The following is a 15,348-nucleotide window of genomic DNA, read 5'->3' on the forward strand; positions in this document are numbered from 1 at the left end:
CCTTTTTTTTCAATTTTAATTCCCTGGGTTAAAAAAAAAAAATTTTCTTCCCCGATGGTGCTTTTTTGTTGTTTTTGGTTTTGTTAATGCAAAAATTCGCTGACCAAAAAATGCCAAAAAACACGTCCACGACAAATGCAGATGCAAGACAGCATTCACATTCATTCACTCGTTCCGGTGGTGAAGCCTTTAGGTGCTTCGCCTTCACACTCAGACAACATAAGGTCGATTCCCCAGTTGGAAGGTTTTTAACATCAGCACTTACTTCTGTCTGCTAATAATTCATTCACAGAGATCACACTAATTTAGTCATGTCTGGGGTGAAGCGTTTACATGCTTTGCCTTTGCATGCGGAAGGCATAACTTCGATTTCCCAGTTGGGAGGTTTTGTTTATAATTTATTATGAAACTTTTTGTTTGTCTGATGCGACTTTATGTCCCTCTTATCCCGGGTTGGCTCTGACAAGAAGGGCCACAGTTGCTAGTCTCCCAAGTGATCCAAATTGTGTTGATGGGGCCATAAAACTACAAATACTACTTCTGATGTGATATGTACATTTGTCAGCTTTACTCTTCTTTTCATATCGAATTTTAATGAGAGAAATAGATAATTTAAATCTGTATGTCTACCTGCATGAGTTTTTACGGTCCTGTACAGCCAAGAAAAATTTCCCTCTGGGACAATAAAGTATTATCTTATCTTATCTTAACCCCATGTGGGAACCCCATTGCAGACACTGTGACTACCACGAGGAGACCGTCGAACATCTTCTCCTCCACTGCCCAAACCTGGCAGTTCTTCGACGCAAGTTCCTACACACACCTACAGACTTACAAAGCCTGCTCAACTCTGGCGCTGACCAGATGACAAGGACATGTGGTTATTTGAGGGAGGCATTGCGCTGCCAAGAGCGAAATGCTCGCAGCTAAAGGGATTTGAAAACAACATCTTATCTTAAATTAATTTGAGAGGCAGGATTAGTACGCATCAACAAGAATAAAGAAACAGTTTGAAATTGTTACCCTCTTTTCATCTTGACCGTGGACATTTACCAGAGAAAAACCACTATGAGAGGCCTCAGCGTTCTATTGTTAGTTTAGTTTTAGTAAGAGTTTTACAGCACTCGCAACACAATAAGGTCATATAAGTGCCGAAGATTAGAGGTGTTACAAGAGAGTAACAAACACAAAAAAGAAAGAGGGGAGATAGAGAAGATAGATAGATTTTTTTATAGGAAAGAAGGCGCAAACCACAACAGAGCACCTGCCAACCACCCACCACCATGATTAATATACAATATACTTCTGTGTCGCACACATACACTTGTTTTAAAATATATAAATATAGACTGTGCACTTTGACGTCGTTTCGGTTCACTATGGAGCGTACCATTTGACTCAAATTCAGCAAAATGATGGGCACAGAGGGGAGGGGAGGGTGTCATGTCCTCTCCACTAGTCAGACTGGTGTTCTTGCCTTTATTTCAATTTGGATGTAATGGTGTGGCCCAAGGTGCACACATGGGTGGCTGGCGGGTGCTCTGGTGTGGCTTGCTCCTTCTTTTCTATCAAACAACTATCGTCTTTTAAATCTCTCCTCCTTTTTTATGTTTATTTGAAAACAACAACATCAACATCTTATTTCATCTCAGACCCTTTGAGTGGAAAACACGACAGACAAACCGCACGTACCGTCGACTGAGTGATGCTGTCCGGGTGCTTCCTCAGCTGCCCCTTCACGTACATCATTGTGCTTGCGATGTAGCGCACGTGTTTGGAGGAGTTCGCAACCATGGCGACAGCATCAGCACATCTGTAATTGATATTTTTAAAAATTAAGGACGCTGATAAATGGTCGCTTTCAAGCACAAGGGGGCTATTCCGAAAAATGCTGTTTTGAGAAAATTGAAGGTAAAGAGTTTGCCCTTTGCTCAGTTTTTTTTTTAAGACAAGGAGAGTTTTCTCTACAACCAAACAAAAATACACACCAATGAAACCAAACTTCTCCTAAAGGCAGGGCAATGCCCACTTTTGGTGTAAGTCAAAATTTCTGGAAACCCCCGAAATCCGGGTTAACCTTCTTGTCCTTAAAAGTCATACATATACAGTCACGCATGCACAAAGCAAAATCAGAGGGAGGTGGAAAATGGAAATCTTGTCATGTAAGAATTTCAATTTGTGCGTATTTTAAATTAGATTACGGATGATATTTTAACATTGTTTTCTTCTGTTTCGTTATTTCCTTCCTGGCTTCTAATTGTAAAAATAAGTGCCTAAGCCATGGTTCCGACTTCGGTTCTCAAAACGTCACAAAATGACTTAGGCACTGGTGGAATGACGCCGACAAAATGGAGCAGTACGAGTACCTGTAAGCCAAGACAGTGGCTTTAAAAATAAAAAGCTCACGTGATTCGTTTGTTGTAGTGGATAGACACCAGGCAGGAGGGCTCCCAGTCCTTCTTGTGGATGGTCTGCACCGCGTCTAAGATTTTCTTCCTGGCACCAACTTGTGACACCCCAGCCTGAAACCAGAACGAAGAAAAAAATGAACCTGCACACCTGATGAACCGAAAGATTTGACCGTGAAACCTGCAGTCTAGATATAATATGTGTCGCCCTAGATCAGTCAGATGTAACCTCTGAGTCCATCTCCTTTAGTTTTAGTTAAGTAAGGATTTTACGGCGTGCCGAAGATTAGAGGTGTTACAAGAGAGTAACAAACACAAAAAAGAAGGAGGGGAAGACAAATACGATAGATGTTTGATAGGAAAGAAGAAGCAAACCGCACAAGAGCACCCGCCAACCATACCCACTCCATCTTCAAAAGGACACTGCCAAAAACAGAAATTTCATGTAAAGCGCACAATAACCATCATTTAGTACAGGGAAAAAAGAAGACTGATAGAAATGAACAAAAAAGGAAAAAACAAAAAACAAAAACAACCCACTAGCAGCACCCTCCAACCACCCACACAGCGTGTTACGTAACACCCTCCAACCACCCACACAGCGTGTTACGTTACACAGCACCCTCCAACCACCCACACAGCGTGTGACGTAACACCCTCCAACAACCCACACCGCGTGACACCTACACTAATGAGATCCTGCTCCGTCAGCGTGAGCAAAAGGTTGAGGTCAATCAGCTGTTGTTGGAACACGCGCACCAAGTGGGGAAGGTCAAGGCCGATGAGGAAAACTTCCAGCTCGCCGTACCTCAGGTCAGTCAGTCTAAGGGGAACAAGCAGTTAAATTTAGTTCAGTTTTCGTAAGAATTTTACGACTTTTGCACGCCAAATAGGTTATATAAATGCCGAAGATTAGAGGTGTTACTAGAGAGTGGCATAGGAGCAGAGATAGTTTTAGTTTTAGTAGAGGTTTTACAGCGCTCGCAACTGCATAAGGTCATATGAGCGCCAGAAGATTAGAGGTGTTGCAAGAGAGTAACAAACAAAAAGAAGAAGGGGAGATAAAGACGATAAATGTTTGACAGGAAAGAAGAAGCAACCACACCAGAGCACCCGCCACCCACCCACTGGAGCAGAGATAAGGACAAAGAACGTTTGATAAGAAAGAAGGAGCAAACCACACAGCAATGCCCGTCAAGGACAACAGGTTCTGAGAGGGGGGATACAACGTTCCAGGAAAACAGACCCCATTAACACTTTGCTGTCACATCTCGCTGATCGGCGATTCCCCCCCCCCTCCGGTTTCTTTGGATTTTCCTCAAAATGCCTTTGCCCTTAATGGCAAGGGTTTTTACTATATGAGCCTTGTGATGGCAAAGTGTTAACACCCCCCCCCAAAAAAAAACAACCCACTGGAATCAAATGTGCGCCCTTACTTGGCTTGAGCTTCTCCCGAGTCCAGAGTGCAGTGAGACAGCTCCGCAGGCAGCTGGCCGGTTGTGGCCGACATTTTGGCCGTCTCGATCACCGTGTCTCCGGAACTGTTCACAATGTTGGCGGGCCGTCGCTCGAGCAGAGCCAGCATCTTAAAATATCACAGAGGGGAAGAGTTTTGAACGAAGCCAACATCTTAGTTTTAGTGAGTTTTGCAGTACTTGCAACATAATAAGGTCATATAAGCGCCGAAGATTAGAGGTGTTACAAGAGAGTAACAAACATAAAAAAGGAGGAGAGATAAAGACGATAGTTGTTTGATAGGAAAGAAGGAGCAAACCACACCAGAGCACCCGCCAACCACCCACAGCCAACGTCTGAAAATATCACAGAGGGGAAGAGTTTTAAACAAAACCAACATCTAAAAATATCACAGAAGGGAAGAATTTCAACCGAAACCAACATCTAAAAATATCACAGAAGTAAAAATTACGAGCAAAGAGAGCAACTGAAAATGTCAAAGAGGGGAAGAGTTTTCAGCAAATCCAACGTCTAAAAATATCACGTTATGTCGGTGGAAATTTCGAGCAAAGAGAGCACCTGAAAAAAACCCACAGAGAGAAGAGTTTCATACACTTCCAAAACACATGATAAAACTAGTACAAATGATGAAAGTACACATTTTACATCTCCATCGATTCAATTTAGATCACTCAGGAGGCGGGTTGTTTCAAACCAGAGTGTACGAGTGTCGGTTGAAGAAAAGTCTTTGCTGGAAACATCAAATCTGCGAATTTCTTGTGGTAAGGCTTTCATTTGGCCTTTTTTGTGTGACTTTATTTCGGAGTGTGGCAGTGGCACCCCACCCAAATAATCACCTCGTCAGACGGCAAGTGAGCGGCCAAATCTTTGACGGTCAGTTTGTCCAGGTGCTGTATGTTACAGTCGGCTCCGGCGTCCAGAAGTTCCACAACGATGGCCTTACGCTGACGCTGGGTGGCCCACGTTAGAGCCTGGGAGGAGAGGGGAAAAAAAGGCAAGATTAGTTTTTAGTTTTAGTAAGAGTTTGTTTTAGTAGAGGTTTTACGGCGCTCGCAACTGCATAAGGTCATATGAGTGCCAGAAGATTAGAGGTGTTACAAGAGAGTAACAAACATAAAAAAAAGAAAAAGGGGTGATAAGGACGATAGATGTTTGATAGGAAAGGAGCAAACCACATCAGAGCAACCGCCAACCACCCACAGTAAGAGTGTTACGGCACTTGCAATACAGTAAGGTCATATAAGATTAGAGGTGTTACAAGAGAGTAACAAACACAAAATAGAAGGAGGGGAGAAAAGGACGATAGATGTTTGATAGGCTGTCCCCGTGGTTTTATGCACCTCGCATAATTTAGCCAAATTTGATCATTTTATGCATACTTTCTGATTATTTTCCTTTATCATTCTTTGTTAAAATTAACAGAATCGCATAATTTCACATTTTTGGGCTCAGTTTGCGTAATTTCAGATTTTTTGTTGTTGCATAAAACCGCTGGGACAGGATAGGAAAGAGGGAGCAAACCACACCAGAGCACCTGCCAACCACCTGCAGGCAAGGTTACAAACAAAATTTACAGTCCAGCATGCATATAGAGAAAATGCACATTCAAGTAGTGAATAGATTTTCAGGTCCAAAAGTTTTTCTTATACTTACGTAGATTCTTAGTATTTGAAACACATACATGTACATAATGAACAGATTTTCGTCTCTCGCTAATTCGTTAAGTGTGTGCAAGAATGTAATTGTAAGTGTATAATGCCTTTATCCTCATCAATCTACATTAATTAGGGATGAGAAAGTAATGGTTCCACTTGAGATATATAGACAATATAGCAGTGAGAACATCTAGCCAGAGATCAGATGGAAACAGAGGAAGAGGCAGGCCCCCAAAAAGACGGATAGAGGGGATTAGAGAAACGTTAAACAAAAACAACCTAACCATGCGACAGGCGGTACAACAAGCACGAGAAAGATGTTTGCATCTCCCTTCCACACTGTAAGGTGACAGGGGTCGGCATAAGTAAAAAAAAAGTACAGATTAGGAGTCTAGCTGTTTTCACCCTGCCTATCTGAAGGGCCATCCAGGGTGTAGGATCAGCATCACAGCAGAGAGAGGGAGGGAGGGAGGGAGAGAGAGAGAGAGAGAGAGAGAGAGAGAGAGAGAGAAAGAGACAGAGAGAGAGACAGACAGACAGAGAGAGGCCAGGGACTTACGGTCCAGCCTTTGGAGTCCTGAGCATTGACCGCTGCCCCGAGTCGTAGGAGCTGCCTGACGGCCGACACATGTCCCTCGCGACACGCCAGCATCAGAGACGTCGTGTGGTGCCTGGACAGACAGTTTAGTTATAATAATAATAATAAATAGCATTTGTATAGGGTATATCCCCGCTCAACAGCAAGCTCTATGCGCTTTACACTATATTATTACCCCAGCAGACCATAGAACACTCCGAAACATTTTCAGCTTCCCGGGAAGCATACAGTGCAAGCAGCTGATTAAGCGCTCAAACACTAACAAATTGACAAGATCTTTCGCTGTCTATAGCCGGTTACCCATTTCCACCTGGGTGAAGTTAGGAAAATTCGTGTAAAGCGCCTTTCCCAAGGACACAACGGAAAGGAAAAAGGTAAGAATTTCCAATGGCACCCTCCAGCCAGCCATGAGCAGAGATGAGTAATTGTAAACGTTTAAGTTAAGCTATAGAGCAAATTTTACAATAATGGGAATACACCTACACAAAAGAGACCCATATTTCCCCGTCACCCATCTGTCTAGGCTCTACAACACTGGGTACACACCTGCACTAAAATCCACCTGCACTAAAACACACCTGTACTAAAATCCACCAGTAGGCTACTAAAACACACCTGTACTAAAATCCACCAGTAGGCTACTAAAACACACCTGTACTAAAACACACCTGCACAAAAGAGACCAACCACTGGGAACACACCTGTACTACAACACACCTGTACTAAAACACACCTGTACTAAAACATGCCTGTACTAAAACACACCTGTACTAAAACACACCTGTACTGAAACACACCTGTACTGAAACACGCCTGTACTAAAACACACCTGTACTGAAACACGCCTGTACTAAAACACACCTGTACTGAAACACGCCTGTACTAAAACACACCTGTACTAAAACACACCTGCCCAAAAGAGACGCACCTGTCTTTGGCGTTGACGTCTGCCCCGGCCTCCACCAGCAGGCTGACACATTCTCCGACCTGTTCGTCCATCCCCGAGCACGCATTACACGAGGCCATCAGGGGGCAGTACATGTCTGCACAAAGATTGGACACGGGACTGGTGAACGGTGGAGTTTATTGAGAGTAGAGAGAAGCACATTGAAGAGACAACGGTTATTAAATGCAGGGAAAAAGGTAAGACGGACAGACAGACTGAGACAAGGGAGGGAAAAGTAAAGATCTGTCTCCACTGCTCAATATCAGTCGTAAGACGCAGTGTGCTATTGTCAGCTACGAGGCTCGAAAGACAAAAAAGTGACTTTTCATGAAATTTTTGTTTATTGGATCTATTGAAAGTTTGATGTCTTCTGCTTCACTTAAGATAAAAATAAACAACTATAATCGACTATACATATTTTATTTTGACTTATTTTGGAGGTGTGAGTGGTTTATTGCGAGCTTGGGTGACGAGATAAAGGAATTTGGACCATGTTAGTGTGTAGCTGTGAGATTATTTTTAGAACTATTACCTCATGGCCATCTTTGCTTCAACCAAAGATTCTCCAACAGTGGAGTACCTTCGCTTCAACGTTCTTCATTCGCATCTATTTTTAGATTTTGACCCCCTTTCGAGCATGAAAGGTCAGAAATGTAAACAACTCTGATTGGTAAAACGGAGTAAAAACTGTAACTTCTAGCTCACTTCAAGCTTGTTTACGTAAACAGCTGACTGTGTGGGCGTGCCCTGCTAGCGGTTATCATCTGTCGATCTTTCAGTTTTACACTTGGATCGACTTTAAAAATTCGTTTTTATTGTGTTTTAGCGCTTTTATAAGATTTATTAACCTTCCTCTAGATCCCTCAAAGTGGACTCCTTACCAAGAGGCCACCGAGGCGGTCTATGCGCATGTGTGTGTGTATGTGTGCTGGTATGTTTGTATATGTGCATGTGTGTGTATGTGTGCTGGTATGTTTGTATGTGTGTGTGTGCGTGCGTGCGTGTGTGTGTGTGTGTGAGAGAGAGTGTTTTTGTAACACTTCTTCTGTGTGCATATGAGCAAAGATTAATTGTTCAGTTGGTACAGTATCGTGTATTTATGACTTTGTACTTGCGTTTATTCAAAGTGCCTTGATCTGCATTCAAACAGCTTGACATTATTACTTGAAACTGTTCGTGAAGTGGGCACAACACACAGAAATATTGAAAGCAATGAATGTAGGACTTTTTGTCCGGCAAATCTGTAAAATATTTATACATTTGTGAGGCAGCATGGTGAAATCAGGTGCTCGTCAAAATAACGAAATTGGAGAAAAGGCATTTTTCCACCAGTTTGGAAATTTTGATTGAATTTCTATTTTTTGACTTACCTCTTTCATTTTATATCCATATAAAAACATATTTCCATGTGAATTTTTTGGAAAAACATTTATTAAATGCACAAAATATGTCATTTTTCATTTTTCAAAGACTCTTAGCTATTGGAGTTACCAAACTTTGACGGCTATTTTCTCGCTAATTTCGCCACTGAAATCAGGCAACCTCACTTCCTTCAATCGCAGATATCTTGAGTTCTATTCAAGATAAATGAATATTTATTCATTGGAACCAAGGAAAATAAATCAACTTTCAGATAATACCAATAACTCCACATGCCCCAAAAATTGACGAGCGCCTGATTCCTCAGAGTTGCGACACATTTATACATTTCACTGGGAAATAAGAAAAGAACCACCGACCTACGGCGTGTTTTGGATTAGCGCCGTGCTTCAAGAGGAGCCCAACAGCCTCCACCTGCACGTAGTTTCCGGCAAACATCAGAGCTGTCCATCCATGGCGGAGCGCCTCATCCACGCAGATTCCTGGAACAGAAACAAAAACAAAACAAAAACATTTTTTGTTTTGTTTTTAGTAAGAGTTTTACAGCATTTGCAACACAATATTATGGTCATATAAGTGCTGAAGATTAGAGGAGCTACAAGAGAGTAACAAACACAAAAAAGAAGCGAGGGAAGAAAAAGAAGATAAATGTTTGATAGGAAAAAAAGAAGCAAACCACACAGGAGCACCAGCCAACCACCCACCCGCGACTAGTTCGACCAGCAAAGAAATAAACGTTGTTTTGTGGGTGGTTGGCGGGTGCTCTGGTGTGGTTTCCTTCTTTTTTTCCTATCAAACAATTATCGTCTTTATTTTCCCTTGCTTCTCTTTTGTGTTCGTTACTCTCTTGTAACACCTCTAATCTTCGCCACTTATATGACCTTACTGTGCTGTAAGTGCCGTAAAACTCTTACTGAAACTAAACTAGTCCAGCACGCACATTGTGAAACACACACATGGCAAACAGATTTTCAAGTCCCAAATTTTTCCTTACATACATGTGTATACTCTTTGTATTTAAAGCATATAAATATACATCTTAAAATTTGTACATAACAAAAAGATTTCTGCCTCCGCCTGATTTCAGCGTGGTCGTGCAACACTGCATCATGTTTTATTTGAAAAAATTACGAAATTCTTTGTCAAATGTAATACATCTTAAACTGTAAAGTAAGTATAACATTCACTGTGAAAGTGGGACTTGATAAAGGAGAAAATTTTATTTATATTGATGAGTCCTGGACCAGACAAGCGGTTTAGAATACTGGTGAAAGCGACCACAATATGAATAACTCCTCGTGAGATAAAAATAATAATAATAAATACCATTTGTATAGCGCATAACCCTGCTCGACAGCAGGCTCTATGCGCTTTACACTATATTATTACCCCAGCAGACCATAGAACACTCAGAAACATTCTCAGCTTCCCGGGAAGCATACAGTGCAAGCAGCTGATTAAGCGCTCAAACACTAACAAACTGACAAGATCTTTCACTGTCTATAGCTGGGTACCCATTCCCACCTGGGTGAAGTGAGGAAAACTCGAGTAAAGTGCCTTTCCCAAAGGACACAACCCAGATCCCTGACAGGATTCGAACCCACGACCTTACGGTTGCGAGCCCGAGAGCCTAACCAAAGTTTGTTACTACCATTCGAATATGACGACTTACAACAACAATGTTGACAGAATTAATTAAAAAGTATAATTTAGAAGAGAGGTAAGTGAATGAAAAAAAAGCAAAGTACATTATGTTTCTATTTAACACATCCAGCTTGCTGTACTCTGAGGGTTTTTTTGTTTTTGTAAAGTGTTTTACGGCGCTCGCAACTGCATAAGGTCATATGAGCGTGCGGGACACACCTAATATTTTCAGTTGGTAGGAAATTTTGAATTTTGCCCGGGTGGCGGCCGAAGCCTACTCTTATCGATTTTAGACCACCAAGGGATCTTTAACGTGCACAACTTGCACACGGGCCCTCCGAGATTTTTCACCCTTGTCCGAGAAGGCTAGGTGTAGATCTTTCCTACCAGAAGATCAGGGGTGTGGCAGAAAGACAGCAGTAAGGAGGAGCCAAGGAGTAGCAGCAGAAAGGCTGCAGAAAGAGTCAGGAGCCCAGAGGAGGGGCAAAGGAGGTGAGGGGGTGGGGGCAGAAAGTGGAAATGAAAGCAGACAACAGATCATTGCTAGAGAGCAGGAAAGGAGGTGAAAGGAGATAATTTTAGAGAAGAAAATTTTTCTGTCGCTACCCGGATTCGAACCCGGGACCTTTGAATGAGAGGCCAACACCTTAACCTCTAGGCCACGAGAGCTCCCTACTCTGAGTTTCATTGTGCTTAAAATCTACAAACCGTGAAAAGCGAACTATGATTTTTTCAGAACAAAAAGCAAACATTTTTTTCCAGCACTGAATAAATTGTTTGCCATTACGAATTTCTTAAACACCTTGCTCCAAACATCGTTCGATAACATTCAAATTTCCTCGGACAGCAGCTCGTTGATAGTCTTCAGCAGTAAGAAAACTGCTAGCAGGAAATGCAGCGAAATTGGGAACCCATGGAGTACGTTCTGACGAGGAAAATCTGTAAAATATAAACAGGCACAGATACTGTAAAGTAGAAATTGTTAAAAAATGTGTGGATTTTTTAAACTTTCAGACATTGTAGGACTGTGTAATGTCCACTTATATTGACATAGTGTTACACTTTATTATAGGATAATAAAAACACCACTACTGAAACATCAAAAGAGACACTCCCCCCCCCCCCTTAAAATCGTATTTTGAGTAAACAAGAGGGAATTCTTTTTTTCCCTATGCCTCAGTAAGATGTCCTGTTTTGATGTTTTCATATAGCAAAAATAACTACTTAAGGTTAAAGTACTTTGTTCTTTACAAATTACAACCAGAGAGCTTATCACTAATTCTCCAGGCATTTTTATATGATATAAATGGGCAAACACTGCTCGAAATAAAAAAAGACTTTGTACATTGTACATTTAACCAACCTTACCTCATAGCAAAAAATAATAAAATTAATAACTTTTAATTCATTGATGATAAAACTTTAGTCTCAAGAAAAATCCAAACAACGCTTAATAAAATTTGAAAAATAAATAAATAAATTGATAAAAAAAAAAAATTCCATTCCATATATCAAAAGCCAAACCCCCCTCCCCCCCCCAAATGCAGTGCACCAACATTTGGATCAAAAGAGCAATATTTCCTTAAATGAAACAAAAATCATTTATATGTCATGTCATGTCATGGTGGATGGAATCAGGCGCTCATCAATTTTCGGCATATAGAGTTATTGGTATAATCTACAGCCTGTTCATTTGCCTTGCATTTGATGAAAAAAATACCCTCTCTATTCTGAGCAGACCTTGAGGTATTTGTGATTGAAGGAGATGGGGGTCGCCTGGTGTCAGAGGTAAAATTAGCGAGAAAACAGCCACAAAAGCTGTAATGTCCTTGGGAAGTGCACACAGTTTTGGTGCCTTTGACCAACGTTTTTCAATAAAAATCAAGCAGTGATGTGTCTTTAAATTGACAAAAATAAAAAGTGCTGATTCCAAAAACAAAAACAAAAAATCTATAAAAATTGCTGCGTCATCATCTGACGATCGCCCGATTTCAACACAATGAGAGGCTATGTCACATAATATATGTTTACAAACTTCTAATTGAAAGGAAATCATTAAAGACTTTCTTTAATGCTTTACTCACTTTGAACTGGGCTCCTCTCTGTTAGGCACATTTCTAGAGAAAAGTGGTTGGGGAAGAGATCCATTTTTTCTTCCATTATTGTTCTGGAGAAAAAAATAGGAATACATAGTTTACTCTTTAATTTTCAAATTAGCCATTCTGTAAAGGAGAGAATGGCTGGACAGCCTCTTTTCCTCTATCCTTTACAACTAATGCAAATGAAATTAAGAAATTTTTACGAAATCAGGTCTTTTTCCTTTTTAAATAGAACAACAAATATCATTTTGTAAGTACATTTGCTGAAGTCTACAACTAAACTTAATAAACATTATTTTGGAAAGTATTTTGTATATTGCATCACGTGAGGAGGGTGTATTTCAAAAGGTTAGATGTCATCATGACCAGACCAACATAGGCTCCAAACAAAATCAGGGGGTACTTAAATATTTCATTTGCAATTTTCATGTCTTTTAATTAAATGGAGGTGGTATATGAGGACACGACCGTAACCTCGTTTGCCAACAAAGATCACTTTCATCAAAACTGTTTTTTCGGGCATTTAGAACCTGTAATATCAGAATGATCAAAGGAAAAACCAGCAATTTTCAATTAAATGTATTACATGTCATTTGTGTTGATATAATAAAAAAAAAAATCAGACAAGTGCATCCATGTTACTCGTGTATTATGTCCTACCGACAGTGATAAAAGCACAAAGTTACTGCCAGAACTGTCAATGTAAGGCCAGTCCCAGAGTGGCTCTGTAGGTCTGACCTGTAGCTCCTCAAGCGCGCGCAGTCTGCATGTCAGCACAGCCTTACTGTGCTTTGGCTTCTATGTCTGAGTGAGCGCCCTCTGCATATCAGCACATCGAAACTAGGTCAACCTCTCGATTCGAAATTTTAAGGTTGGATAAAGTGCACTTCTTTTGATTTTGTGGTCAAGTGTTGATGCTAGCATCAATATCTAATAGTAAAGCACCTCTAACAATACTTACTTCTAGCTGATTTCAATAATCTGTGAAGAATTTCAGTCGAAAATAAACACGAAGCGAGGCAGCGTGCTAGACATTTCAGACGTGTTTTACCACACTGTTGAATAGCACGTCTGACGCGTTGCGCAGCTCAGCGGGCAACAGACAGACCATACAGTGACACTGCTCAGGCACGCGATAATGTATGTTCACTTGCACGGTGCGAGCTACAGGTCAGACCTACAGAGCCACTCTGAGACCGGCCTAGTGTGTGATCTCCTCAACTTCACAGTCAGTCAGTTTATATCTACAACACTTGTTAAAAGTATCATGTATACAGTCGAACCTGCTCTCTGTCTTGAACGGTCATCTGTACAAACTGCCACTTCACATTACCTCCCTTGGGCATTTTTTGACATTATGACACTGTAAAACGTCTACCTGTCTAAGACAATCAACTTTCTCCTAGACTTTACAATTGGTGGCTGTCTTAGACAATTTGACTGTACTGTACGTTTCGTCATTTCTACAGAAAACACACAAAGCTTATCCAGAAAAAGTGTAGGCCTATGCAAATCTAGTTGAGATACATTAGGGTAGAAGGTAAAATTTTAATTCCCTCCTGCACACAGATGCACTGCTTTGGGGGTCAAACTGCAGTAATTTTTGCTGCAGATCACAAACAGCCACTAAAACTGTCGTAAATCAATTATTTTCAAGAAAATTAAAAACCTTTGCGCAACATCAAATTATTGGGAAAAACAGGGTGGACCCCCTGTACCCCCAAAGATTTTTTTTTAACTTAGGAGGGCATGCCCCCCTGAAACCCCCCAAATTACTACACAATTAGGCTTAGCAATAATATACAGTTCGAAAAATAGAAACTATCATGATCACATATAGTATAGATCTAGAGGCCCTATTTAAAAAACTATAAATTAATTTGTGACGAAGGTAAAGTCAGTATTCGTAAACCTAAAACAGATAAAAATGAACAAGAAAGGAAAGGGCTTTACAAAACCTGAATTTTGTTTTAGTAAGGTTTTACGGTGCTCTCAAAGTAACTCTGCATTAGTAGTTCATTTTATGAGTGCCAAGGGGTGGATGTCAACAGAGAAGTCCAAACAGGGAATCACGATTACTCTGCTCACCTCTCTAGCCTTAACAGCACAAAGTCTGCTTCGAATAAAAATTCAAGGCACCCCGGAAATAGCAGTTCACAAGAGAGTAGAGAGTGACAAACATAATTTATAAAAGAAGTTGGCCCTGGTAGTAGGAAAATGAAGGTAGTTGATAGTAGTAGTAAGGATGAGGAAAGTTCCCCCAGCCCCATGTTTTCCGGCACAGTATGGGCATGACATTGAAAAATCAGCCTATTTATCTACTGTGCATAAGAACATGTTAATATCCCAACTTTGGGAATGGCCTAAAGACAACTTCAGTCAGAATGCACTGCCCAGGACAGCCTGACAGGGGGGTGGGGGGGCAAACCTGAGTATGAGACTAGTTGTGAAAATAAAGGCTAATAAAGGAATAGGGGCCTACCGTTAGGTTAGGTTTCGTGCGCACAAACAAAAAAGTCTTCAGGCAGACTTCTTTAAACATTTCACTTACTGAGTATGAGTTGTTCCTGTTATAATTATTCAAAGTGCGTTCAGGTTCTGATCGTTGTGGCACATTATTACTGGGAGGGTCATCTTCATCGAGTGACCATTCATCAGAGTAATCGCCATCCTCCTCTCCTGCAGGAAGGTATGCCATAAGATAAGATCCGAGTTTTTAGTCAAAACAACCGGGGAAGAGTCAATGCTTCAGCCTGCACCTTCACACATACACACATTCAGACTTTGGCACCATTTATCTGAGCCTCAAAGTGGCCTACTCAGACAGGTGGGAAATCAAAACCGAAAGTAGAGTAATTTGATTTCTTTCATTCATCCGTGTTTGTCTTCCCGGGTTTTTTTTTCAAATCAACATAATTTCCCAAAGACGATTTTAATCTTTTTTTTTCAGTCGAAAGGAAAATAAATCATACATCTGTTTAAAAAAAGAAGCCAAGCCCAAAATGCATGTTCAATAAATTAAAATATCATGTACCGTAAATGAATACTTTCAAAGTTGCATGATATTAACAATTCAAAATTTCAAAGGTACATTCAACTCGATCGGACAGCGGACGGCTTTACAACTGTCCAATCTGGATAA

The 15,348-nt window shown here is 40.8% G+C and overlaps 1 protein-coding gene across 1 annotated transcript in view; it reads right to left on the reverse strand.

Annotated features, from left to right (window-relative positions):
• LOC101853095 (ankyrin repeat, SAM and basic leucine zipper domain-containing protein 1) overlaps positions 1–15,075 on the reverse strand; it is a 17,940-nt gene extending 2,865 nt beyond the window's left edge. Inside the window, exons 1-11 of the mRNA XM_005100542.3 lie at positions 14,758–15,075; positions 12,192–12,274; positions 10,910–11,046; positions 8,823–8,945; positions 7,066–7,180; positions 6,099–6,210; positions 4,721–4,855; positions 3,845–3,993; positions 3,096–3,231; positions 2,407–2,522; positions 1,693–1,813 (exon numbers count right to left, since the gene is read on the reverse strand). Coding sequence (XP_005100599.1) covers positions 1,693–1,813; positions 2,407–2,522; positions 3,096–3,231; positions 3,845–3,993; positions 4,721–4,855; positions 6,099–6,210; positions 7,066–7,180; positions 8,823–8,945; positions 10,910–11,046; positions 12,192–12,274; positions 14,758–14,904 — 1,374 coding nt within the window. The 5' untranslated portion in view covers positions 14,905–15,075. The remainder of the gene's footprint in view (positions 1–1,692; positions 1,814–2,406; positions 2,523–3,095; positions 3,232–3,844; positions 3,994–4,720; positions 4,856–6,098; positions 6,211–7,065; positions 7,181–8,822; positions 8,946–10,909; positions 11,047–12,191; positions 12,275–14,757) is intronic.
• Between the last annotated feature and the right edge of the window lie 273 nt (positions 15,076–15,348).

This window comes from Aplysia californica, unplaced genomic scaffold, assembly GCF_000002075.1.
Source record: "Aplysia californica isolate F4 #8 unplaced genomic scaffold, AplCal3.0 scaffold00250, whole genome shotgun sequence".
Taxonomy (NCBI): domain Eukaryota; kingdom Metazoa; phylum Mollusca; class Gastropoda; order Aplysiida; family Aplysiidae; genus Aplysia; species Aplysia californica.